General features: G+C 50.8%; 1 protein-coding gene and 1 non-coding gene across 4 annotated transcripts in view; both read left to right on the top strand.

Annotated features, from left to right (window-relative positions):
• Positions 1–1,143: 1,143 nt before the first annotated feature.
• RNF157 (ring finger protein 157) overlaps positions 1,144–27,835 on the top strand; it is a 64,808-nt gene continuing 38,116 nt past the window's right edge. For all 3 annotated transcript variants that reach the window (XR_005069265.1, XM_037065126.1, XM_037065136.1), the window contains exons 1-2: positions 1,144–1,476; positions 16,870–16,988. Coding sequence is in view for 2 of the 3 variants with exons in the window: in XM_037065126.1 (XP_036921021.1) it covers positions 1,389–1,476; positions 16,870–16,988 (207 nt within the window). In the remaining variant the exon portion in view is untranslated. The remainder of the gene's footprint in view (positions 1,477–16,869; positions 16,989–27,835) is intronic.
• On the top strand, positions 13,073–13,179 carry LOC119003362 (U6 spliceosomal RNA). Its single transcript, XR_005069940.1, has one exon. It is a non-coding gene; the product is annotated as a U6 spliceosomal RNA (small nuclear RNA).

The raw sequence follows: 27,835 nt of genomic DNA on the forward strand, positions 1-27,835 counted from the left end.
CTTGGGAGAGGCCGCCGTCAGCTTGTCTGAGCCAGGGACTCGACCTGCTGTGCAGCCTGCTCAGCATCAGTCGATGGAAATGGCCAGAGAGGTGCCCCTGCCGTCCTGGGGCCTGGGGGGACACCGCGGTGCCGGGTCTGTGGGCTGCTGCTGAAAGATGGCGCGATGGGAAAGGCGAAATGTCGTCCGGAGGAGGTGAGACTCTATAAAATGGCGCTCAGAACCCAGTTAAGGAGACCAGGCACTCCACACTGTACATTAAATTAAATCTTGTTGAAGAGTTGTGAAATCATGTTCCAGCAGCTGAAATTCTTGCTGATCAGTCCACCCTCTCAGGAAAAAACAAAAAACAAACAAACAAAAAACCACCAGACGCACAGGTAAAATAAAAGGTTTAAAACACAGGTGCCTGTAATTAAGCTTTGGAATGACGTCTTCTGTCTCTCCAAGCTCCCGCTGTTTGGTGTGGGCTTTATCAAAAGGAAGGCCTCCTCAACCCTGGTTCTGCCGGCGTTGCCCTGCGTTGACACTCTGGGAATCAGGCCTTTCCGAAGTTTCCAGAAGGTGCCATCGGAGGCTGACTGGCTGGATCTTATCTTGGTTGATGCTCTCCTAAGCTCAGGGCCGCAGGAGCTGGCCCAGGAACCCCGTACACAGACGGCCTCCGTAGAGACCAACGATTCGAAAGACGCTACCCGAGAGGGACAGCGGGTCATGGGCAGGGACCCATCTGCCCGACTCCTGGGAGGTGGGGTTGGCAGAGGACTTTGGGGCCAAGGCCCCCACTGCGGGGTGAGGGATGCCAAAGCGTCGTGAGCTCGTGTGGCGCCCCTCTGCGGGGTTCGGACCATCGGCTTGGCAGATGCCGAGCTGGGCTGTAGGGGGCTGCCTCCCCGCCGGGAAGCCCCGGGCCGCCTCGGGTTGGGGGGACAATGTGGAGCGGCCTCGGCCGGGCCTCACGCGCCGCGGGGTCCTCGGAGCCGGGAGGAGCCGTTCCGCCGGGCCACGCGCCCTCGGCCCCCGCCCCAGCCCGGCCGCGAGCCCGGCCGCCGCTCCGCCGCATCCCGCCGCCCATTGGCTGGCGCCGCGCGGCCGCTCCCGCCCCGCCGCACCATTGGCCGCGGCCGCCGCGGTCCCCGCGCGGAGTCGCCGCTGACATCACGCGGCCTGAGGCGGCGGCGCCCCCGGCCCACCCGCAGCCCCCGTCGCAGAGGCGCCGCGGCGGGGCCCGGCGGAGGATGGTGCGCGGCGCGCCGGGGGCTCCCCGCCGCCAGGGCCGCAGCGCGGACGCCGAGGCAGAGCCGGCGGCCCAGAGCAGCCGACCCCCGCTCCGGGCGCGGGGCGAGCGGCCGCGGTGAGACGCCCAGGGCGGCGCGGGCGCAGCGGCCATGGGCGCCCTGACTAGCCGGCAGCACGCGGGCGTGGAGGAGGTGGACATCCCGTCCAATTCCGTGTACCGCTACCCGCCCAAGTCCGGTGAGGGCGCCACCCGGGCCGGGGAGGAGGTCGCGACGCTGTTGGTCCGGGGCTCCGGGGGTCCCAGGGACGGAGCGCTGCAGGCCGCCGCAGAACGATCGTGGAGGGAGGGAGGTCGTGCGGGAGGAGTGCAGGGGTGCTCGAGGGGCCTTGGCGGGGTCCCCGCGGTGGCCAGCCGTCGGCCGGAGGACGTGATCGGCCTGCACTCAGGCTGTCCTGTAACAGAGACCTGTGCCCGGGGGACTGCGGCTCCCGAGGGGCGGGGTGCCCTGGGCGCAGGTGGGTCTGCGGGCCGCAGCGCCCGGTCCCTTTCTTTCCCGCCGGGGCCCCCTTTCCCTTGGGGAGCGGAGGGCCGCCATCGGACACATGCACCTGTACTAGTGGGGGCCTTGGCCGGAGCATCAGGCCCCAGAGAGGGACAGGCGCACGTTTGAATTCGGTTCTCTAGGGCCAGCTGGCGTCGACTGCCGGAGGAAGGAGGCAGAAAATGCTTTTACACTGCTAATGCCTTTCCAGGGGCTGTCAGACCGAAAAAGAAGTGTTTAACCGAAATGTTCGGGAATGGGAGTGGGAGACACCCAGGTTGTCCCTTTGCCAGTGTAGCCGTAAACCCAGGGTCTGGAATGGGATTAGCTGTGGGACTGGGCGCAGGTGTTTAAAATGGATACAAGTATCGTGTTTATTTTCAGAGTCACTGAGAAATGTCTCCTGCCTCCGGGCTGTGGCATAGGCATTGGAGATGGAACAGGGTTTGGCCAGCGAAGGAGAGAGAGGCTCACCAGCTTGAGCGCCAGCCGATTCTGAGCTGCTGGTGCATGACCAAACTGTCTGCTCCTTGTTTTTCATTGCTTTTCTCAAGCCTTCTGCGGACCTATGACTGTCATCTTCTCTTTGGCTTAGGACCTGGTGGGGCTTTTGGCAATTCTGGAGAGGTGTCAGAACCGGGCATTAGAATAAAGCTGTGCCAGTGAGGTGAGCCAGCTTCCCAGCAGCGCGTCCTCCTTGTGCCAGGTGGACGCGGGGACCAGACAGTGAACCCGCGCCCCTGCAGCGTGTCTGCCTGCACTGAGTTTCTCACTGCTGCGGTGCCAAAGCAGGAGCCCTTGCAGGCAGGAATATGCCAGAGAGCCGTTGCAGAACAGTCTGGGAGAAAGCCGGGGGTCAATGGGGCTTTGATCAAACTCTAGCTAATTATGACCGTAGGAAACCGGCGCTGGGGAAGGGCGCATTTCACTTTTTTCATAGATGAACATATGCACAAGTATTTGCAAGTGTTTTTTTTTCTCTTTCTGAAATCACTTAGCGTTTATTGATCAGGATATGGAGGCTGTCTTGCTGAGCTTGGAGTTTTCGGCATAGTTTGCTGCAGTGCATCCGTGCTTCCTGCACGCAGGGGCATTCACCCAGGGGATTCACCGGAAGGCTGTTCCCCAAAGGACGTTGATATAAGGATGAATCTTGGATGAATGATAGTGAAAGGGTAATGGGCCAACTAAAACTCTTCTTAGCCTACACGCTCAGTATCTACAGTCTTAAATAATCCTCTCCACACTACCGATATTTTAAAGTTTTACCTAATTGTTACTTAAAAAAAAATCCTCACCTAAGGACATGCAGATTGATCTTAGAGGGGAAGGGAGTGAGACAGAGAGGGAGAGAAACATCGATGTGCGAGAGGAGCATCAATCGATCAGGTGCCTCTCACATATGCTGTGACTAAGGATCGAACCTGCAGCCCAGGCCTGTGCCCCGACCAGAAATCCAGCATCGACCTTTCAGTGGACAGGCTGCCGCTCCAACCAGTTGAGCCACACCAGCCAGGGCTGTTCCTCATTTTAATCAGAAATTTTGTGTGAGAGATGTCTTTGCATCAGGTGGACCAAGTCATTTATATGGAAGGTAAAACACACAGAAAATAGGAATCAGAACATTCACGTCCCAGCCAGCAAGGCTTCGTATACTTGGCACTTGGTAGAAACTTGCACATAGGAGTACGCATGGGGCTAGCGACGTGGCTCACTCTTCGTCTGATCTTTACATTGACCTGGCTCTTTATGGAGTTACAGGATTTTAGACCTGAAAAGAACCTTGGAAAGAACTGAGCCCAAGACCCACGCGTTTCACTGGTGAGCAAATGGAGGCCCGGAGGAATGTGCTGGCTTCCCCGGGTGACCTAGGAAGCAGTGCCCTTCTTCCTACACATTAGCCTCTGCCTTTCATGAGGAAGTAGATTTTGAACTTGTCCTTGATGGTTGTGGAATGGAGGCTATTCTGTGTCAGAACTGAAACAGAACCCAGCGTCCTGGCCCCGTTGAGGAATCAGCCTGGCTCAATTTCGAGGCCTCCATGCCATGGGGCCTGGCACAGGACAAAGCCCACGGCAGCGCCCGCCCTCCCCGGGCGCCGGCCCCCGGCAGTCTCCACGGCCGTGTGATAGCCGTTCCAGAAACCAGCACCGTCGTCTGTCCCTGCAATGATGGTCACCATGCCCAGCACAAGTGGCTTCCCCCCAGCCCTTTTTTTGTATTTTTAGAGGAAACCCTTAGCTTTGCATGTACATTGACCTGGAAACATTGAAAAATTATTGAGAACAGCCGATTTCATGTCAGAACTTGGGTTTGTAGGTTTTTTATAGAGATAGGTAAAAACACAATAGCCTAAATTATTTAGAATTACTTTTTTGAACAGCCAATATAGTCACATGGTTCAGTCTGAAAGGGTGAAAAGGCAGCCTGTGGAAGTCCTCACTGTGGCTGTCCATCCTCCCAGCTCTCCTCCCTCCCCACGCCCTCCCCTGCCCCGTGTGACTGCTTCCAGCTTCTCTGGAATTTCCTGTGGGTGCACAAGCGCAGAGTGCAGTTTAGGCTGTGCTACACCTTGTGTTTTCTGCTTTGAGAGATATTTTATATTATCTCCATATCGGAGAGGTTTCTTTTTTTTTGGTCTTTTTATTTATTTTTAGAGAGGGGACGGGAGGGAGAAAAAGAGGGAAACATCAGTGTGTGGTTGCCTCTCACGTGCCAGCCAATGGGGCCCTGGCCCACAACCCAGGTGCATGCCCTGACTGGGAATCAAACCGGCGACCCTTTGGTTTGCTTGCAGGCTGGCACTCAACTCACTGAGCCACAGCAGCCAGGGCTTTTCTGTTTTTTTTTTAAAGTTGTATACTCCTTTGTATGCACATGCCATTATTTTTTTAACATTGTCTCCTATTGATGAATATTTGAGAGTTTTTTTCAGTGTTTTACAACAATGCAGCAATAATTAATGTTACACATATGTTCTCAGGTGGCTTTTTTGGTGTGTTAATAAATCTATGAATACTAAGCATTTAAGTAAGAGAAGGTGTGGTGGGAGTTTGTTTCTCTATAGTATTTCTGCTTTAGCACAGACAGCTGTGTATAGAGTGTTGTTCTGCACGTGCGTGGTTCAGTCTTTGTAGTTTCTGAGTCAGCGCCTACACAGTCTGTCAAATCCTCTCAGATCTTCCCGGCTTTCCGAAGGTCTTTCGTTTGTAGCGGGGGCATGGCTTTGCTAAGGGCGTGGTTTTTAATGCCCACCTACCCATCTTTTAAAAGGGGCGTTGGGTCACTAACAGTTGATCATTAAACCTGTTTTCTCTGTCGAGGAACAGGCGTGCTATAAAGATTACTCAATTTATTTTAATGCAGTATCTGGTCAGTCTAGTTCATTCCCCACTACATATCTGAGCAAGCTGAAAATTAGGAGGAATTACCTTTGCTCAAGTGTTAAGCCGTAAACCTTTTATAAAAATTCAGAATGCTTATCAGAATCCTGAGACGCTGCAGCGTTATTCTTCTGATCTTTGTGACACTGGAGGACACCTTTGCTCGTCAAGGGGATCGGTCTTACGGCAGGACAGAACTGAAAACAGGGGTAATAAGTCTTTGCCTGTCAAATAGTTAGACAAGTTTCTCTCAGCTTTTAGGAGCATCAGTTTAGTGTTAGTTTTAAAATGAGGGACTTAAAAATAGGCAACTTGCTACCTAATAAAGAATTACTCTATTCCGCCACAGTCTGATTGATACTTCAACTAGAATTAAGTAGGTTCTTAAAATTTGTAGTAAATGCACTTAACCAGAAAGAAAAAACCAAAATGTCACTCTCTGTAGTGATGAAGTCATCGGGATTTAGAGTTCAAATGCCACTGTTATTTTTAAAAGATTTCAAAGGTGGTAATCCTGGTACTTTAGGAAATTCCAGTGTTTTTTTCTTACTTATACATTACTTCATGGAGAGCAGACTGGCTGCTTTCACTTCTTGATTTTGTCATAAGATTTAGGGCCTCCGATTTCCCTAAAGGATGGCGGCTATGCTCACTCTTTCTGCGGCATCTCTCTTCTCTTTCTTGTTATTAGCGTTAATGCCCCTTATTGGGCGCCTGCCCGCCTCGCTCATGGCGCTGTGCACCAGTGTGTGGATTCTGGTCCTGTGCCGAGCGAGTGCGATGCCCGTGGCGAGCAGCAGGACAGAGCCCTCAAATCAACTGTGTCATTCAGGATGTGGGGCCCAGAAGGAGTATCAGCAACACCAGGTGTTTGGTGGCTGTGTGAGTCAGGATTCTCCACAGAAAGGGAATACAAAAATATACATAAAATTGATTGGCTTGTGTGATCGGCGGAAGGGGGTGCGCGGCAAGTCTCAAACTTGTAGGGCAGGCGGGCAGCCTGGCAACTCGGACATCGGGCCGTGCTGTGGTCTTGAGTCTGATATCAGCAGGGCCGCTTGCCGGCAGATTGGGAACTCGAGCGGGGTTTCTGTGTTACAGCCTTGTGGAAGAGTCCCTTCTGCAGGGAACCTTAGTTTTTGCTCTTAAGGCCTGAACTGATTGGAGGAAGCCCACCCACGTTACCAAGGGCCTATTCACTTAATAATCACCCCCCCGCCCCGAAGCAGCACTAGACTGGTGTTTACCCTGGGCTAGCATCTTGGCCCAGCCAAGCTGACACATGAAATTGAACATACTGGCTTTGATTTTGACTAGTTATTCTCACTACCTAAATGCTAAGCTTGGATAATCAGTTGCTGAAAGAGTGCTTGCATCATGAAAATGTTTTTTAAAAACCAGACTTTAGCAGTGTTTAAAAATTATTATTTAAAAATTATGCACCTTCCAAAATCTCAGAGCTTATCATCTGGAGTCAAAGGCAAAATGCATACATACAGAGATAAACAACTGACTTCACAGAATGCACCATGACCAGCCCTGGCTGGTATGGCTCAGTGGATTGAGTGTGGGCCTGTGAACCAAAGGGTCATCAGTTCGATTCCCAGTCAGGGCACAGGCCCAGGTCGTGGGCCAGGTCCCCAGTGGGGCACATGAGAGGCAACCACACATTGAAGTTTCTCTCCTCCACTTTCTCCCTCCTTCCCCCAGTCTCTAAAAGTAAATAAATAAAATCTTTGAAAAAAAGAAAAATAATCCACACCAAAACATGTACCCCCCCAAAAAAATAAAAGCAGAACATGTATATGAATGCTTATTCATAGCAGCATTATTCATAATAGTTAAAAGGTAGAAATAACCCAAAAGTCCATCAACTGATGAATGAAACAACTAATAAATAAAATGCAAATCCACATACAATGCAATACTATTTGGCAATTAAAAGGAGTGAGGTAGTGGTAGTTGCTACCACCACGTGGGTGAACCTTGAAAACACTAACGCTAAGTCAGAGGTGGCCAGATGTCGGGGCAAGTTCAGCCATTGTCATTGCAACAAGAATGGTCTTTGTGATGTGATGTGACCTGGCAGCCAAGGCTAGTGGACTGGGATGCACATGCGTGAACAGTGACCACTTCACAGTGCTAGTCAGTGGGGGTGGTAGATGCCTGAGTGAGCATGTGTACTGTGTGGCGTCGCTTTCAAAATGACTGAGCCACTAGAGCAATGAATCTGCATCAAATATTGCTTTAAGCTTGAACATTCTTCTGCGGAAACTAGTCAGACGATTCCGAAGGCTGCGGCTATGGGCAACTGGTGTTGGCAGGTTCATCGCAGCAATGCACCCGCTCATGCATCATGCCTTGTGCTGAGTTTTTTGGTGAAACATCAAATTACTCAGGTAACTCAGCCCCGCCCCCTCCCCAATGGCCCAGATTTGGCACCCTGTGACCTCTGGTTTTTCCCAAAACTAAAATCACCTTTGAAAGGGAAGAGATTTCAGGCCCTTGATGAGATTCAGGAAAATAGGACGGGGCAGCTGATGGCGATTGGGAGAACTGTGTGAGGTCCGAAGGGGCCTACTTTGAAGGGGGCTGAAGTGCCATTGTCCTGTGTACAGTGTTTCTTATATCTTCAGTAAGTGTCTGTATTTTTCATATTGTGTGACTGGATACTGTCTGGACAGACCTCGTGTATTATATAATCCCCTTCATATGCGATGTCCCCGGAAGAAGCAAATCCGTAGACAGAAAGTGGATTACTGACTGCCGGTGGGTGGGGGAGGGGATGTGCAGAGTGGGTTTCCTTTCAGAGTAATGAAAATGTTCTAAAATTAGATGGTGGTGAATAGTTGCATAACTCTGTGAATATATTAAAAAAAACATTGGACAGCACCCTTTTACTAGGTGATCGTATGGTATGTGAATTATATCTCAATAAAGCTGATTTTTAAATGGACCGTAGACCTACATACAAGAGCTAAAACTATAAAGTCATTACAAGAATCTATAAGAGAAAATTTCTATTTGATTCAAATTGGGCAAAGAGTTCATTAATACAACACCAAAAGCATAATCCATAAAAAGAAAAGAAACCTGATAAATCAGATTTCTTCAGAATTGAAAATGTCTGTTTCAAAAGACGACATTGAGAAGATGAAAGACAAGCCAGCCCCTGAAAGAAAGTATTTCTCAAGCACATAAAGGATTTGCATCAGAGTATCCAGAACTTCCACAGCTCAGGAGTAAGAAGACAGACAACGCCGTTGAAAAATGGGCAAAGACTGGGTCAGACCCATCACCAGTGAAGAAGCAAGCAGGGCTAATAGACACAGAGCGATGCTGGCCGTCTGTACTATTGGGAGGAGGCACGAAAACCGTGGAGACAGAGCTGCGCAAGCACAGGGGCAGCTAAAATAAAAAAGACAGTAGCAAGAGTCGGTGAGAATGCAGAGCAATGGGCATCGCTCCTGATGGTCCCCAAACTGCGAGTAACCTGATGGCCACTGGCTGGTGGATGGTCTGACAACACGGAGAGTGCGTATACAAGGACGCACCATTCAGAGTGTAACAGGGTGGCCTGCCGATACACGCGGCACAGCATGGACTAACCTCCAAACCAGAGCGCTAAGAAGCCGACAGCAAGACTGTATCTTGTGTGAGCTGATCCATCAGAAATGGCCAGACCAGGCAGTTCACAGAGAGAGACAGTAGAACAGTGTTCGCCCGAGGCTGGAGATGGGAGCGGGACTTAGTTGTAAACAGACGGGAGGGAGCATTTCGGGGTGAGAGTTAGCAAAGGCACTGAATTATACACTGGATGGGTTTTATGCGCTGTGTGTTAAACCTCAAAAAAGCTGTTTGAAAGGGCAGAACAGCTGAATAAAATAGAGAAGAGCTTGATCGCTAAGGGTGGGGTTCGTGGGGGCAGATGACTTTGAAGGCAGAACGGGACTCCCAAACAGTGAAGGGTGGAGAACCGCAGAAGTAGTGGCCTGAAGGTTGCCGGTGTTCTTGGTGGATTTAGAGAGTAGCAAACAGGTTAGTCGGTTGAGGCAGAGAGTTCTAGAAAGGCAGTGAGAAATAAGTGTAGAAGATAGGTAGCAGCCAAGACTGAGAGGGGCCCAGTGGTGCCCTAAGGAAGGTTTGTCTCATAGAGGTGTAGGTCGGAGGGGGGGAGCCTGGGAGCACAGAGATTTGCTGGGGAGCTGTGTAGTGTGGGGACCCGCTGTGATCAACCTTGGAAAGGCCGGGGGTCTTGATGAGGAGGCTTTCCAGGGGTGTCCAACCTGCAGCCCAGGCTGGCGCCCAACACAACATTGTCAATCTACTTAAAACATTGAGATTTTGTGTGTGTGTGTGTGGCTATGTGTCACGATATATTTAATGTGTGGCCCAAGGCTCTTCTTCCAGTGTGGCCCAGAGACGCCAAAAGGTCAGACACCTCTGCTACAAAGCCCACGTTCAGGGTTTTCGGAGCTTAGGTGACAATGACACTTTCAGCCCAGGGGACCAGAGGAGCGAGGCACCCTTGACAGAAATCGGGAATCTGGAGCAGACACTGCTTTTAAAGTGAGTCGCGAATGTCAGAGGGGCTTTACTTTCCTCAGGACCTGGAAGGATTAGATAGAAACCCACCTATTCCCCCAGATCACCACGTGCAGACGTCTAGAGCCCCCCCGCCAGAATTTCTGTGAACTCCCAAGCCACTCACGTTCTGACGGTGCTGGGCCCCAAGCGCCAGCTTGCTGTCTTTGCCCCACGGCAAATGTGACATCAGTGCCTTCTTCACTTTCCCCCCAAAATTCCATTCCCGGGAAGTATTCACCGTGCAGATTCTACTAAAGAAGTTGGGGCTTATGTTGCAGAAACACAGGTGAAGGTTGGCATCCTTCCCCGACTGGGACTTCTGCGGGACTCAGCTGCCCCAGCCTTCCTCTGTCTTAATGTCTCTGTCCCCTTAACTCCCCTCCCTTTTTTTGACTCTTCACCGCTCCCTGCAAGAAGAGAAACAAATTACAAAGCAGTTTGCATTCCATCAAGAAGCAATGAAAGTGCTCATGTGCTTGGTGCAGCTCTCTGATCTCAGTGGCTTAACAAGGTGCGTTCCGGGAAGGGAACCTGCCTTCCCCAGAGCACTTCTGGTGCCTGCTCCTAAGATAAAATGCGCTTTGCTCCATCTCCTCCCAGAAGAAAAGGTTATTCACTGAGTTTCAGGCAAAGATGGGATACCCAGAGGAGAAGGTAGGGCAGGTGGTTAAAGATTTGGCCTGAAACTCTAGAGAAGGGTGGGAGACGGAGGTTTGGAAGTCGTGGAGGATGAGAAGGCAGAAGCCTGCGTGAAAGAGGTATTATCTCCATTTTACAGATAAGGAAACCAAAGCTCAAAAAGTTAAACAACATGCTCTAGGTCACACTGCCTGTGGAAGGCAACGTCAGCATCAAGTCCGCTCTGTCCCAGGTCAAGGCCTTGGCTTTGAACCTAAGAGGGAGGAACAGAGTGAGGGAGGGAGGGAGTGAGAGAGAGTGAGAATGAATGAGAATGAACGCATGGAGGAGAGGACTGAGCCCTGGAGACTCGTCCCTGTTTGCAGCTTGGGGGAAACGTGGAGCAAGTTGAGAGGGAGGAAGAGGCTCAGGACGGGGCGGGGTTTCAGAGAACAGCTTCAGTGGGGTGGTGGGGACCTCTGAAAAGATGTGAGGAGTTACTGGGGGTGGGATGGGGGCAGATGGACGGCCGGATGGGGGTGGGCAGATGTGATATTAAGGCATGGGCAGTGGAACTGATTTTTGCACTTGCTGTTTAAGTTGCAGAGAGAATATGCTTGTACAATGAGGGAGGTAAAAAGCCAGCGGGGAGAGGGGAATAGAAATACCGAGAACGGTGGTCGTTGAGGTCTCAAGGAGGTGGAGGCAGGTGGGAATGAGAACTCGGGGAAGAAGTTAACCTTGGAACACGGGCGGAGAGCGCCTTCCTTCCTGAGACCTAAGAGCATACGGCTGGAAATGTAGCCACGCTGGAAGGAGCTGAGCTTTCAAAATGCAGACGGTTCTGAGGGAGCTCTGCAAAGAAGAAGAAGGCAGGGTCAGGGCTGGGGACTCGGGAGTGCGGGAAGGTTGGATCCATGTCGTGGGCCTCGCTCTGAAAACTGTTCAGGTCACAGGCGAACTGCATTGTACAGGTTCCGAGTAGAACAGAGCCTAGATCGAGGTACGCAGAGCACGATAAACCTAGCATTTCAAATAGTGTTCAAAAATGGCATTCGTAAAGCTTCCTATTTGGAAAAAGTGTCTAAATCCTTATCCTACATAATCCACAAGGGCAAGTTCCAGGTGTTAAAACATTCAAATAGAAAAAAAAAAATATGTCTTAGCATTCCGTGAGGCTGCAGGGTAAAGGTGGGGCACCCACAGGCTCTGGAATAAAAACAGCTAGCTTTGGGGCCTGGCGCTACCTGTTACCAGCTGTGTGGCCTTGGACAAATTACTTAAATTCTCTGTGCATTTATTTCTTTTCCTGTAAAATAAGAAAGAGGAATTAGTAACCCTACGTGAGAGGGCCATTGGGGGGAGCAGCCCCGTGGGACGCGTAGGCGCAGTGCTGGACTGGAGTCAGGGCCCTCATTGAGTGGGCGGTAGGGGCGGGGCCAGCTCCTGGGGATGGGCGTGGGAGGGCGCCTCCGGGACATCAGGCGGAAAAAGTCAACTTGCGGGCCAGTGTGTGTAATACCCCACTCAGGTTAGAAACCAAATATGGCAAATCAGAAAGCCTGAATATTTATGTTTACGTGTGTGTAGGAAAACCCAGACGGCTCAAACCGAGTGTGAACGGTGGAGTGACTTCTCCTAGAGCTAGGGCTGGACTATCACCTTTTTGACTGCATTTGTGGGGGTGACATTGGTTAGTGAAAGTACATGGATTTCAGGGGCACAACTCTATACACATCATCTGTCTGTTGTGTGTTCAGCACCCAAGTCGTCTCCTTCCGCCACCATTTATCCCCGCTGCACCCCCTTTCACCCCACCCCCCTTTCCCCTGGCGCCACACAGTTGTCTGTGTCTGTGGTGGATTTTTGTTTGTTTTTTTACTTGATCAGTCTCTTCACCTTTTTCACTGAGCCCCCAGCCTCCCTCCCCTCTGACAGCTGTCAGTCAGTCCTCAGCGTCTGTGAGTCTGTTTCCGTTTTGTTTGTAGTTTATTTGGTTCATTAGATTCCACATATAAGTGAAATCATATGGTGCTTGTCTTTCTCTGGCTTATCTCATGACAGATTTTGAAGACTTCACTCTATACCAAATATACATATAATATATTAATAATTATAATTAATTTTATTATAAAATTATAACTTTTATTAATTTTATTATAACTTTAATTATAAAATTATAGTTAATTAATAGTTTTTATATTGATTGCATGTTCAAATAATATTTTGGACATATTGGGATATCCAGTATCGGGATAAATAAAATGTATTAAACTTAACTTTGCTTGTTTATGTTTACTCTTTAAAACCATGGCTATCAGGCCGTTTACAGTGATGTGGCCTGCATGGTGTCTTTACTGCATAGCGCTGATCTGGAGGAAAAGTATTAATGTCATTTCCTTCCCTTGTAAGTAATTGAATTTGTTGCCTGAATGCTTGTTTTTCTCCAATAATTTTTCATAAAAGGTTTTATTTGTTTTACTTTTAGAGAGAGGGAAAGGGAGGGAGAAAGGGAGACATTGGTGTTGTGAGAGCTAGGTTAAGCTATTGCCTCTCACACGCCCCCTACTGGGGACCTGGCACAACCCAGGCACGCACCCCGACTGGGAATCGAACCTGTGACCTTTTGCTTTGGAGGCTGGCACTCAGTCCACTGAGCCACACCAGGGCTGTTTAATACTTTTTTTTAAATTTATTTTTTTAGTGCTCACTCTGGCAGCACACACACTAAAATCGGCACAACACAGAGAAGCTCAGCACGGCTCCTGCGTGAGGCCGGCACGTGAATTCGTGCCGCATTCTGTGTTTTTTTAAAAAAGGAAAAATTATTGTGGACACACCATATGATATTAACTGCAGGTGCACAACACAGTGATCAGACATCTGTGCCCCTTACGAAGTGACCCCCCCCCCGCGCAAGTCCAGGCCCCACCTGACACCACACCCAGTTACTACAACGCTGTGGCTGTTCCCCGGGCTGTGCTTTGCGCCCCTGGGACCGTTTTTTGCGGTGGGCCCTTTGCCGTCTTCGTCCCTTGCACCTTCGCCTTCCCGGGCGTCCCTGCATACTGCACCTGCATCAGCGTTGGTCGTCCTGGGCCTCTCCTTGTAGGGTTTCCCCCTTGATGTTGATTTTTATTGTGGTAAAAAATATATAATATTACACCTACCATCTTAACTGTTTCTAAGCGTATGGTTCAGTAGTGTTAAGATTGCCAGAACATTTCTTTCTTGCAACACTGAAAATCTGTACCCACTGAACACTAATTCCCCCTTCTCCCTCCCACTCGCACCTTCTGTTCTACATAAAACTCTGGAGATCTGTGGTGACTTGCCTTCCTTTCTCACTCGGCATTTTTGAGGCATAAATGTTGTGTAAGCTTAAGGCATCCAGTGTGATCATGTGATATACGTATATCTTGCAAAATGATCACCATGAGATATGTCTTCTTAAAGCCCTCAGAGAATTCTGAATACGAATTTGGGTTAAAAATTATAGTGAAAGCCCGGGCTGGTGCGGCTCAGTTGGTTGGAGTTTCATCCTAGAACCGAAGGGTTGCAGGTTCGATTCCCAGTCAGGGCACAGACCTAGGTGGCAGGTTCAATCCCTAGTCCGGGAGGGTACTGTCCCCTGGCCAGTGCGTATAGAAGGCTGATATTTCTCTTTCTCCTTTCCTGCCTCTTTAAGAGCAATGAAAAAATGTCCTCAGGTGCAGGTTTTTAAAAAAACTACAGCTAAATAATAATGGGAAACTTGTCCTTCATTTATGAGTCATAAATATTTCTTTTCCTTTTAGCAAATAGGCAAAGAAGTGTTTTGGTATAGTTCTTTGCCCCGACGCCATTTATGATTTTAGAGCGCGGTTCGTGTGAAGAATGGGAACTCGTGGTTTAAAAGGCACCTTTTCCGGAGCCGTGGGTGTATTTGGGGTTAGCACGTGCTCAGTCCCACGGGCTTGTGCCTCTGGGCGGGCTCGGATGGCCAGAGAGCTTCACCCAGGCCGCACATGGCGGGTTTGCTGCTTCTCGCTGGTCTCACCAGGGCAGGGTTTTAGAGGGGTCCCTTTCGAAGAAAGGAGAAGGCAAACAAACTCTTGGTGCAATTTATTTTTCCTTCTGAGTGATGAGCTATCCATGCACCGGTCAGCTTTTTAAAGGAACTTGGTGTTGGTGCTTCCCCCTAAGTGAAAAATTCTTCTCTCATCACGAATTTTTGACCCTAATTTTGGGTCTTTGGGTCTTGGGGCTCTTGGTTTCTGATGCAAGACGAAACTGCAGTGAGCTCTATCACTGGGTTCCCGATCATTTCTTTTAATATTGTGGCAGAAGGGGCATTTCTAGTAGAACCCTGGTACTTTCTTTAACCCTCTAGCCATTGGCGCTGTTCTCTTGCTAGGACCATGTCAGCGGCTTACCCGTGCATATCGCTGTCCCCACACCCCCGCCCCACTGACTGCTCACAGGTGCGGAACCCCAGGGTGCCCCACACTCAGCTCTCCCTGTACAATGCCAGGCCCCAAACCTGCCTGTCACCATCCTCTAGTCACGATTCGGGCAAGCCACCCAGCAACGCAAACTCCCTAACTCTTCTAATTGCACTGAATATGTAATAAATACATCATTTCTAATGTGTAGAGAATGCGTTTTACTGACGGCCAACTATAAATGGCTTTGGTGATTTGAGGTGGCTGTTTCTACTTGAGGCACCGAGACACCTCCCCCTCTATAAATTATGCATTTGGAAAATAGGGCCCGCAAGCACTGGACATGAATAATTGAGAATTAGGCTCTCCTAGATGAGGACTTGCACGCGTGCCTCCCAGCAGATGGCTGCCCTGTGCGTTTTCAAGTTTTGATGGGTAACTGTCAGGAGCTCGTCAGGGACCGCTCGCTCTGACCTTGGCAGCTAAGACTCTTTTCTTGCTTGTTGTTTAATTAAAGAATTGCCTCACTGTGTGGTGAGTGATTTCATCCACGTTGCTTGTCTTAAAAAGTGTTTCTAGATTCAAGCTCTGCATGTAGAGAATCCAGAACTGGAATGTTTGGTTCAATTTCCGTTAGAATCGCCCTCGTCTTCCTTGCCGTGGCGCCTTCGCAGGCTGGCAGGGTCCCGTCTGATTTTTTCAGTTTGCTGCAGACCTTGCACGGAAACTGAAGCTGACTCAGGGAGTTTAATCTTCGTCCTAGCTGACACAACCCAGCAAGGAGCCTGAGGCCGTTGCGTAATTTCTCCCCCAGCAAGAGTTGGGTGCCTGGGAGTGTGGATGAGGCGGATCGCGGTGTGAGCCCTGCGCTTGGGGCGTCCCGGTCGTGGGAGAGTGCGCGTGCAGGCATCTGGGTCCAGGGGCCTTCATTTCACCGTCAGAGTCGGAACGAATTCCCAGGTGGACTCGGCAGAGTCATCTGAGCCTTCCGTGGTGACTGGTCAGTGCCACTGTGTGCCGGCACAGTGCCTGGCTGGTCTGGAGGAGGCTGCCCAGGATTCTGACCCCTGACCACTGACAGTGTCTGGTTTTTGTAGGGTAGGGCAGAAGGGCCGGTCACCGCTGGCGTCCCGCAGCCCTGGCCCTCGGCTCAGCCCAGTCGGTGAATTCGAGATGGGCAGCGTGCGGGTGTGCCTGTCTTTCAGAGCAATGACCTGTGGTCCAGCCAGACTCTGTAACCTGTGTCATAATTGCCAGGACAGTCCACGCTGGCCATGTCACTAACATTTGTATGTTCCCATTACACGGCTGTTTTGAAGCACGTATGAAAAATGAAGAGCTTTTGCCCTGGCTGGTGTGGCTCAGTGGATTGAATGTGAGCCTGCAAACCAAAGGATGGTGGTTCGATTCCCAGTCAGAGCACATGCCTGGGTTGCAGGCCAGTTCCCAGCAGGGGATGCAAGAGAGGCAACCACACATAGATATTTCTCACCCTCTCTCCTTTCCTTCCCCTCTAAAGATAAATAAATAAAATCTTTTTAAAAAATGAAGAGCTTTCGCTGTGGAGGGCTGCAGAGGGCTACGTGTGGTGTCGGGGGCAAGGAGCCTTCTTTGTGTATGTGGGGGCGCAGCTTGCGGAAACCAGGCGAAGGAATGTGTGTGCACACGCCGATCGATCTTTGTGGTTAAGGTTCTGGAATACGTGGAAGACAGAGAGTAACCACTTCAAGTTGAAGGGGGAAAGTCAGGAGCAAAATGCATATATATGCTCACTCATGTGCATCGTGGGACCTTCTGGTGCTTCGGCCGATGGTGTCAGAGGGGGGTCATGGCAAAGACTGAATAAAGAGTGTTAAAAGGAGAACAGCGATCTGTTTTATGTTTGATGTCTTCTGTTCTCATTGCTATGATTTTGCTCGCTTATTTCATGCTGTTACCCCAAATCAAGAGAAGAAGGCTCTCCTGGGGTCAGCAAGTGCTTTCGTTATTTGTCTGAAAGGCTGACATTTCTTCGAACCAGCACGTTCGCTTGGTTTCGTTTGACTGGTTCTGATCTTTCTGTCTCTCCCGCTCCAGGAAGCTACTTTGCCAGCCACTTCATTATGGGAGGAGAGAAGTTCGACTCCACTCACCCCGAAGGTTACCTGTTTGGAGAGAACAGCGATCTGAACTTCCTGGGGAACAGACCGGTGGCGGTATGGCTGTGCTGTTTACTTCCTCCGCGTGGGGCTAAGTGGCCACCTCCTTCCCAGCATCGCTGGCTCAGCAGCGATTGTGGCTGGGTCTGAGTGCAGTGGGGTCCTGGGAGGCAGATGGCCACGACAGAGCTGGGCCTCTGGCACCTGAATCCACCTGAGTGGTGGAAAGGCTACCAGAGTCTGCTGGAGGGGGAGGCCGGCTCCCCAGCGCCTGCTCTGCCCAGAGTTCAGACCTTTGCCCAGTGCCAGCGCCAGGTCTGCAGGCAGCCCAGCCCCAGCCCCGCCTCAGCCCCACCCAGCCCCTGCCCCACCCCCTAGCCCCTACTAGCTTGCTCTGGCCCTGATGTTTTTGCTTCTTCGTAGCACTTCATACCATAAAAACTTTCATTTCTCTGTCTTGCCCTTTAGAATGTGGATTTCATGGGGCAAGGGTTAGTTCACTGTTGCCTCCTAGCACCTAGAACAAAGCCTACATGATGTAATGGTAGCCCTTGGTCAAGATCGAGGAGATGGATGACAGAAGGGTTGCCCTTGACATCTGGGTTGTGTCTCTCTCGGTTCCTTCAGCTCACTCCACAAAGATCTCATTTATTTATTTTTAGAGAGAGGGGAAGAGAGGGAGAGAAACATCAATGTGCGGTTTCCTCTCATGTGCCTCCGATTGGGGACCTGGCCTGCAACCCAGGCATGTGCCCTGACTGGGAATCGAATCAGCGACCCTTTGGTTTGCAGGACTCTGCTCATTCCACTGAGCTACACCAGCCTGAGCTCATTCCACACACTTTTATGGCGCATTTTCTCTGCCTCCAGCAAGTTGTTTTGTAATAATGGCTGCCGTGTGGCCGCGGCATGGCTGAGGAAGGTCCCAGAGACTTCAGACATTACTTATCGTACTTTATTTTGTTTAATTTACTTGTGTATTTATTTACTTACTTATTTTTTCAGAGGAGTTATTATGAATCCCATTTGGTACAGAAGAGAACTGAGGTTCCGAGAGGTGGAGAACGGTAGTAGCTAGCATTTGCAAAGTGCATACCATGTGCCAGGCACTGTTCTAAGGGTTTCACACAGAATTTTCCCGAAGTCATGTAACTAGGGCTGCGAGGCCACAGAACAATAACCTTCTTTCCACTGCTTCTCACTGCTTCAAAATATCCTGCCTTCCTCTAGAATCTCCCAGTTCAGCTGCATAAAGAAAACGTATGCACAGGAGCGTTTAAAGAGCGCCGAGGGTCTGCTGGGAGTCCGTGGGACTGGGGCCAGGAGAGGAGAAGGCCAGGGCAGATGGCCTGGGTGTGGTGCTGAGAAGAGGTGGCAGGCGGCCAGAGGGCCTTTGGGAACAGCTGGGCTGCCAGCAGCGGGCTGGGGAAGGGGCTCTCGAGGAGTGGGGTGCAGCGTACAGGCCTAAACACAATTGAGTTTTTGTTGAATCGGCAAACATTTCCTGAGCAAGTACTGTGGGACGGGCGCTGGGGTACAAAGCTGAAATGAGCGTGGTTTGTTCCTCCGTGAACGAATAAGGAAGCCAGTCGGGAGTGGACGTCTCCGATGGCGAAAGACGACTGGAGAGGCAGCGGGGCTCCGTTACCAGGACAGGTTCCTGGCTCTGTCCTGCAGGCCGTGGGGGGTATTGACGATGTACAGGCAGGCAAGTTGAAAGCTTTTTTCCAGAAAGGTTAGTCTGGTGATGGTCCTCCATCTTGAGCTATAATTTAAAAACATTCTTGTTGGTGGCTTTGTTGTTTTCTTCCCTTCTGTCTGGAGTGGTCCCTCCTCTAGTCCTTAGTCCTGTAGTACTTTTCAAAACACTGAGCTTTTTCGGCTTCCAACTAAGTGACGCTGCTGAGACTTATCAGATGTCCATTCTGATTTTGCTTCGACGACCTTGGCAGTTGGAGAAGAAAGATATTTTTCTTCTGACTGAGCCAGGTAAGGATTTTTCTCGCTCACCGAGGCCAGCTCACGAGAGGGAAACAGCTCTCCTCCCACCTGGACTTGCCCTTCACCTGAGTTCCTTCCTTCCTTTTTTCCGTGTCTCACATCAGTGCTGCTTTTCATTTGTTGGTTTGTTTCTACATTTTTGACCTTTTCAGGCCAAAGATGACTAAAATGAGGCCATGCTTGTCTGGGTTCGGTTGGAGGTTTATGCTGGCTGGCGCGCTTTCCCAGGGTTCCGTCGCGGTGTTCCCGCCTCTCCGGGAGCCCAGGGTGACCACTGGGTTCCTTCCCAAGCACCCACGAGCGGCCTGGGCCTGAGGCTGGACTCTTTTCCCCCAGGGAGCATCGGCACGGGCCTTTCTGCTGTGGTTTCCCTGTAGTAATCATTCAATATGCTTCACAGTGTACAGAGCAGATGTTTTTTCCAAAGACATCAAAATTTCACGTTAAGGAAGCAAATAGGAAACAGTCGGGGGCACGTCAGGTACAGCTTAGGGAGCACAGCCAGGAACAGAGCGACACCTGTGCACAGGGCCAGGCGGTGCCCGGAAACCCTGGGGTGTCGTTCCGTAAAGTAGATGGCCGTCTAACCACTGTGCTGTACACCTGAAACCAACACAAGATAATACCAAAACGTCAACTGTACTTGGAAAATACCATTGGAAAAGGAGAGCCAGCAAATCGGGCAATGCCACATAAGCGGGTAGAGGTAGAGTGTACAGAGTGGAACGTACTTGCCCTACGTTCTTTAGTGATGATAATGGTTAACATTTATTAAACACTTACTGTTTGCCAGGCCTGGGTGTTCTAGACCCCGGGCAGGTTGTCCCCACACCCTAATGAGGAAGGTGCCCGCGTGACAGGTGGGGATCACCAGGCACGAGGAGTGTAAACGAAGACCCCGAAGCCTGGGGGTGCCTGCGCCAGGACTCAGCCCTTGGAGCAGCCCCGCCCGAGAGCCGCACCTGCGCTCAGGCCAGGCGGCCGGGAGCTGTGCCCGCGTCCTGTCCGTGGGCCGCTCAGAGCGCCTGGGGAGACGCGGAGCGATGGCTGAGCAGACCGAGTGGCGGCGACGTGTTCTCTCGGGGTATTTCTTGAGAGCATTCTCAAGAAAATACACACACCGTGTGTAATTCCATCCGCCAACCTGCGCCCCGGTTGGCCGTCCCCGCATGTCACGCGTGGTCAGCGGAAGGCTGTGATTGCGGAGCGGGCGGCCCGAGTTCGGAAGCGCTGACTTCTACTCTATTAACTCACCTCCCGTGTCAGCCCGCACCCGTGTCCAGCTGCAGGGAAGAGAATGGCCTTCCAAAGCCGCCTGGTAGCGCGAGGCAAGAGCAGCCCCTCTTCCCAGGGGGGATGAAGACGGGGGTGGGGGGGTGTTGAAATGAATTGTTCTGTAAACTAGAAGTACCATGGACGCCCCGGCTTCTGGGACTTGCGGTCTTTCCTGGCATTTCCTAGTGGTCAGGCCAAAAAGAGCACCGTGTGATGGGCCGTCACTCCGCCTGTAGTTTTTCCTGGAGCTCCCAACTAGGAGAATCTGTGGAAGTCAGATTTTTCAAGTCCGAAGGGTCAGATTTCGAGAACTAGAGTGTCTGTACACACGGGGTTGGGGTGGTCGGGGACACCGGCTGTGAGAGAATTCACAAAGTGAGGAAAGTGTGGAGTCAAGTTTTTACTCCCTCTCCAAGGACGGTGAGGGGTGCGGTGGGGAGAGATACACCAGCACTGAGGGGCAAGGTGGGGGCTCTGAGCTTTTATTGGGTTATAATTGGATTAGAAAAGGGTGGGGTGCTGTGGCATGGCCTCGGGGCTGCTGGGGTGTGGGAACACGAGGCTGCAGTTTGTTCCAATGTTATCTTCCGCCTGTGGCTGTCAGGACAGTGAGTTCTAGTCTTGCTTTCCAGTAATTTCCAGTCCTGGGGACATCGGCCCACAAGAGTACAATGGCAGCCATGTTTCACGAGGTCGTAGGCCTGCTCGGCAAAGGGGGCCACGGTTGCAAGTGGGGCTGGCTTCCTCCTTCCGCACAGCAGGGTGGTCGGAGAGGTTGGAACCAAGATTTCCAGGGTTTTGTGCATCTGAGCGTTAAACTCTCTGCAACTTGGCAAGCCTATCGCTCACCTCTCGAATCACCCAGCTGCACAGTGAGGGGGCCCTGCCTTCAGAGGACTGTCCTACTTGAAAAGCGCCTCGATATGACTGCATGGCGAGAAGCCTGGAGCGGCATTAGGGAGACTTGCCAGCCCTTTGGGCCAGTGGTTTGTGCAGCTGCTGATGGTTCTGGTGGAGGGAAGGCTCTCTGGTTTTTGAGTGACAGTCCTCAGTGGTGAACAGGGCTCCTGCAGGTCTCTGTGCTCCGGCGCCTGTGTGGGGGGTAAGGTCATCGTGTGCGGACATCACAGTCTTCAGTCATTAAAGACAGGCCACCCCTCCCTGTCCTGTCTGGTAGAAGAGCTTGGGAAGAGCTTTTTTGCTTCTTTATTGTGTTTGATTTTATTTTGTAAGTGAATTGCTGCTAAAGTCTCTGTTATTTAGAGGCTTAGTGAATTCAGGATTGTGTGGGCTTTCTGCACTTCAGGCGGGAACTGTTACATAAATTACGAGGGGGGGACCCAACAAAAAACAAACCAGAATTATCTCCTGGAGGTGGGCTCCTTGTAGCACAGACTTCCCCCAGTAGGTGAGTGTTCTGGGAACCATCTGCATGAGTGTACCAGCTGGCATTGTTGTGAGAGGCTGCGTTAGGCCTCAGTGAATTGATTTCAAAGACTCTTTGAATGTGTTTGCCCATTTCGTGATGGGTGATTTACAAACGCAGCTGCCCACACCACGCTGAGTGTTCAGCAGTTTTTTACCAAAAATGGCATGACCCTCATGCCTCACCCTCTCTATTCACCCAACCTCACCCCAAGTGACTTATTTTCATTTCTTTGGATGAAAAAGTTCCTCAAAGGGAAATGTTTTGCTGATGTGGAAGAGGGGAAACCAAAAAACAACAGAAGCACTAAAAGGCAACAAAATTGACAAGTTTAAAAACTGTTTTGAGCGGTGGAAAAAACGTCTCGACAGGTGTATTGCATCAGATGGAGGGGACTTGGATGGTGACTGAAGTTTAAACATGTAAGAATAAGCACACAATTTTTTGTAAATCTGTTTTTTTAGTCCTCCCTCGTGTACAGTATATCCGACTATGAACTGGTGTGCAGCCAAAAATAAGCTACATCTGTATCCACTGAGATGCAAATGTGCCTGCAACCACGTCACTTACGGAAGAAAGCAAGTTGATATATATAGAGTCCAAGTTCATGTGTGATGGCAGTAGCAGCGGATGGCAACTTCTGTGTATGTATATGCATCTGTATTGAGAGGTGCATAAAAGGACATACAGTAGCGACTCTTGGGGTACATCGTCATATTCTTCCATATGCCGTTTCAGTTTTCTTCACTGAACACGTTTTCATTTTTTAATTAAAAGCATTGAAATTTTCTTAAAATATAGAGAAGGGACAGCTGCTGGGAAGAGGAAGGAAGGACGTCTAGGAGAATATATAGACATAGCAAAATGAAGGTAGTTCCTAAAATAACAGGTGTAATTTTTTCAGTGACTGGAAGGAAGGGTGTGGCCCGCTGGGTGGGGGACGGGGAAGTGGGCGGGGCCTGGAGATGGACCAGAAGTCAGAAGGCGCCCAGGGAGGCAGAGGTCCTCCCGGAGAGGTCCTCCCAGAACACAGGGCTCTGAGCAGAGGGGCCTGCTGCGGAGCGAGGCGAGAGTAAAAGGGAACCTGAGCAGGACATGAGAATGCCTGCTTTCTAGGTGGTTTAGGGCTTTGCAGACGGTTCTACTCAAGGGTTTTGAAACAGTGTTTTTACTATACCCATCTACCTGCTTGTAGGCCCCCCGAGACTGACTTCCCTCCTTGGTTCAGTAAATGATCTCAACCTTTTACCTTCGGGTTGTTGTTTTTTTAATTGTGACAAAATACATGTCACCTGAAACAAGACCTCTTAGCCATTTCAAGCGTGTTCGTGGTGTTCAGTGCATCCGCATTGCTGTGCATCCAGCGTCCAGAGCTCTTCCCACCCGTGAAAGGGTCCCCTGCCCCCTGGACGTTCGTCCCCATTTTCCTCCCGCAGCCCCCCATTTTCCTCCCGCAGCCCCGGCAACCGCCCTCCTGCTTCCTGTCTCTCTCGGTGTCAGTCTAGGCACCTCAGTAAGCGGAGTCCTGCGGTCTTGGTCTCTCTCACTTAGCACAGTGTTCTCAAGTTCATGCACGTTGTAGTGTGAGTCAGAACTCCCTTCCTTTTCAAAACAGTGTTTTTTATTATTTAGTGATTTTTAAAGGAAGAGGAAGGGGGGAGTGAGAGAAAGAGATGGATTTGTTTTTCCACTTGTCCATGCATTCATTGGTTGATTTGTGCACGTGCCTTGACCAGGGGCCAGACCCACAGCCTTGGTGTATCTGCAGGATGCCCTCACCGACTGAGCCACCCGGCCAGGGCAGGGTTTCCTTCCTTTTTAAGGCTGATGTTCCGTTGTATGGATAGATCACCTCTTTTGTTGATCTGTTCACCCACCAACGAACACTGGGCTGTTGTGAATGGTGCTGGTGGGAACGTGGGTGTCACATTCGGTTTTTGAGGCATACACGCCCCCAGTATTGGGCTAAGGATAAAGTGATTATTCCGTTTGAGAAAATTACGTAATGAAGTTATGTTAGCTCTTCAATTTTGAAATTTAGCTTCATTTTTGTTCCTAACAACAAAACTTATTCCACCCTGGCTGGGTGGTTCAGTGGGTTGGAGAGTCACCTGGTACACCTTGAAATTGGGGGTTCAATTCCCAGCCAGGGCACAAACCTGGGTTTTGGGTTCAATCCCCGGTTGGGGTGCATACAGGGGACAACCAATCCATGTTTCTCTCTCTTTGCCTCCCTTTCTCTCTCTCTAACATCAAGAAACGTATTTTTAAAAATTAAAATAGCCCTGGCTGGTGTGGCTCGGTGGTTGAGTGTCGGCCTGCGAACCAAAGGGCCATTGGTTCAATTCCCAGGTAGGGCACATGCCTGGGTTGCAGGCCATGTCCCCAGTAGAAAGGCAACCACACATTGATGTTTCTCTCCCTCTCTTTCTCTCTCCCTTACCCTCTCTCAAATATAAATAAAATCTTTTTAAAAAATTGAAATAAAAATGCTTATTCCATCTATGTTACTTTTTATCCTTATTAAAGAAGAAGAAATTATTTCAAATGCTTTCTTCCAGGGAAAGTTGCTTCGGTCCACTTTGGGCATAAATACTGAATATATAAACAAAGACTGTTTTTGCAGTATGGAGATAACATCATAGTCATATTCCACATAACCAAGTTGTAGGTTTTAGTTGAGTTAGTTTCAACTGTTTGGGGTTTTTTTTTCAGATTTTATTTACTTTTTTTAGAGAGGAGGGAAAGGAGGGGGAGAGAGAAGAAAGAGAAGGAACGAAACATCAATGTGTGATACATGGTTGCCTCTTGCACGTCCCCAGCAGGGGACCTGGCCCACAACCCGGACATGTGCCCTGACTGGGAATTGAACTGGCGACCTTTCAGTTTGCAGGCTGGTGCTCAGTCCACTGAGCCACACCAGGCAGGGCACTTTTAACTGTTTCTTGATTCCGGAGATAACATGGAAAAGCTGGTTGCCTGTGTGTGGAGAGCAGGATAGATTTTTTGTTGTTGTTCAGTAGATAAGAGCAAACGTAGGAGACCTCACAGTGATTGTAAAGTTTGCCACACCTTTGGAAAACAAATTACAGCGTGAGAAAGACAACCTTGAAAAACAGCTGCGTCTGGGCGTTTGCTGCTTCGCCGTGCGCTGGGGGTTTTTATGTGGCTCCCATTCTGAGGGTTCTCTGCCCTGAGACCTCAGTTTTGGGGAGGAGTTGGGTGTCTGCAGTTGCTGGTCAGAGAGACAGGGGTCCCCAGGGGGCCGCCAGCTGTGGGGCAGAGGCCCCCACCTCTGTGGTGAAGCTACACCTCAGACCCCAGCCCCCAGCCCTGGGACGAGAAGGGCTGCCCCGAGAGATGAACTGCCCCCTCTTTTTTAACTTTCTCTTTGGAAAGCAAGAAACAACTGCTTTAAGTTTATTTGTATTTTTATTTTGCGTTTAGTTTTCCTTCTCTTGTTTTTTTCTCTTTTTACTTTTTAATTTTGAATGACAACATATTAATCCGTAAGTACATACACCATATATCTACATTTTTAAGAAACTGTGAACGAACATCCTCGAAACCACACCCAGATCAAGATGGAACACGCCAGCACCCCAGCTGTCCTCGGCACCGGCCCCCTGTCCCAGCGGTGCCACTTGGTGAAATAACAGCCTTGCTGAGATAGAATTCACAGGGGCTGAATTTCGGTAGTGACCATCTTTCCCTTTGTAGTTAAGTATCTCAGGGAAGATAATTAGAAACTACTGCCGCCCTGGCTGGCATAGCTCAGTGGATTGAGCGCGGGCCTGCGAACCACACGATCGCGGTTCAATTCCCAGTCAGGGTACATGCCTGGGTTGCAGGCCAGTTCCCAGCAGGGGACACACCAGAGGCAACCATACATTGATACTTCTCTCCTTCTTTTCTTCCCTTCCCCTCTAAAGATAAATTAAATTTTAAAAAAGAAACTACTGCCTAGATCTATTTTAATTTAATTTAATTTTAATTTAATTTAATTTAATTTAATTTATAGAAAAAGTGTCAGCCGAGCTTGCTCTCCCCTTTCTTTAGCCACAGACACCGCGTTGGTGGAGGTGAGTGAGTAGAAAGTGTGTGGACCTGTGGCATTGCTTTGAGACCATGTGAGGTCTGCCTGCCTGGAGCACAGACTTTGGGGTGTAGTTTCAGGGACTAAGGTGAGAGGCAGGGCTACCGTGTAACCGGAAACGATGCAAAAAGAGAGAATCTCTGGGGAAGAAGCTTGGCTGGCGAGGACTGAGCCGCCTAAGCCGGTTCTTAGTAGCTGTTAACCTCGCGCGCTCCCTCCTCCGTTTAGGAATTTCAGAACCATTTGGGATCATAAAACTCTGCTCTGGGAGAAGGAAGTAGAGAAGGAGGAGGAGGAAATGGTTTCTGCTTTGTTCTTACCTTAATTTGGTTTCTGTAAGAGTCCAAAAGACCGGTTTCTTTCATCGTTGTTAGGCCGCGCCCACCATTGGCCTCCCCGTCCCATTACACAAACTCTGGCTCCATTGGCTCATTCGATCATCCCTTCATTTTACTGAAAGCCTGTGATACTCCAGGCTAATTTAAACACTAGAGACGTGAAGGCAGATAAAAGGCAATCCCTGCCCAAAGGAGCGTGTTCTATAACCTGGCGATTTGAGCAGGACGGAGGGTCCAGAGCGGGCCGTGGGGGGCGCAGTGGAAGGTGAGGCTGTGGAGCCAGGCCTAGATGGGGGGCCTTCATCCTGTAGGTGCAGGACGCCGCTGCTGGGTTTGAAACCGGCAGCCACGGGATGCAACCGGCAGCCACGTGGTGCAACAGCTCAAAAGATCACTCAGACTGACCCCAGCATAGAAGATGGACTGGAGGGTGTGAGGACAGAAAAAGGAGCACCAGCTGTCCGGGCAAGGCTGAGGGAAGTCTGCTCTGGTGGGGGGGGCGGGGAGCAGGAGGGATGAAGAGGGCGGCCGTCCCCGAGGCAGTGCCCAGGCTGTGGTCACTAGAGGCTGTGGGTGCCTCCCTCCCCCGAAGGACGTGGCCAGCTACCGGGTTTTCCTGTGGCTTGTGGCCAAGCCATACCTGCTTCTCTAAGCCTGCTAATCTTCCAATGACGGCTGTGCAGGTTCTGGGGACAGTTAGTGTAGTCTGTGGCTTTTCCAAGCTCCAGTCGGCCCCCTCCCTCCGCATGTGCTAGACCCAGCGCCCTTGCCCAGGTGTTTATTCTCTGTCAGGAGAGGTTGTCCTCATTGCAACGGGCTCTTTCTCCTTCAGCCTCACTTTCCACCCGGCACACACCGCCCGTCCCCACCAGTGCATGTGTCAGCCTGGGCCCCCAGTGCTCTGGCAGTTGAGATACCCTCTCCTCTCCAGGCAGGCCCGGCGGGCCCCCTGGGAGCGATGCAGAGATTCAACCCCAAGTTTGGTCTGGTGGCCAGGAGGGAAGATGGGGCGGAGCCTCTGGAGGGCACTGCCTTGTAAGCACTTGTCTGAGACAGAGGCATAGTCTTTGAGCAAGGGGGGGGGTCCCTCTGTCTTGCAGGGAGAGGAGGTTGCCCACCTTGCAGGCCCAGGACTCTGGGTTTGTGGTTCCCAGGTAACTGCACAGACATTCTATCTCCAGCCAAATCATTCACTCCGTCCCCACCCCTGCTTCCCCCAACTTTGGCTTTGGGGCCTTGCCAGGGGCGAGAGTTTCACCACTCCTTCTAGTAAGTATCCCTAGAGGAGGTCGGCCGGCAGGCCTCCTGGCTCTAAATGGTTGGTAGCACATCTGAGACTGTCTTTTTCCATTTTCGATGAGCTCTTGTCAATAGCCACCCCATTCCAGTCCTGAGTGTGACCATTGCTCCCAGGCCTGCTGTTCCAGGGACTGTACACCTGCCCCCTCTCACGCTACTGCAGCAGGCCGGGCCACACCCAGTGATGGTCCTCACCGCCCTCTGGCTGGTGGGCGACCTGCCCCCCACATTCCACCCCTTCTGGCGCCAGCTGCTTTAGGCTGGCCTCTCGGGCAGCACTCGGGGCAAAGCTCCCTGCGGCAGGGCACTGCCCGGAGGAGGGGGTGCTGGGAGTCGGGGGGTGGGGGTAGCACCAAGCAACAGCGTGGTCTTGGCCCAGATGTGTCAGCCTGACCCCCGGGGAGAGCTCTGGGGTACAGCTTATACAAAGTCACCCCATCTTGAGGTAAGGGGCCAGCCTGTGGTGCAC

Source organism: Sturnira hondurensis, unplaced genomic scaffold (assembly GCF_014824575.4).
Source record: "Sturnira hondurensis isolate 20B ecotype Veracruz unplaced genomic scaffold, ASM1482457v3 Scaffold0001221, whole genome shotgun sequence".
Taxonomy (NCBI): domain Eukaryota; kingdom Metazoa; phylum Chordata; class Mammalia; order Chiroptera; family Phyllostomidae; genus Sturnira; species Sturnira hondurensis.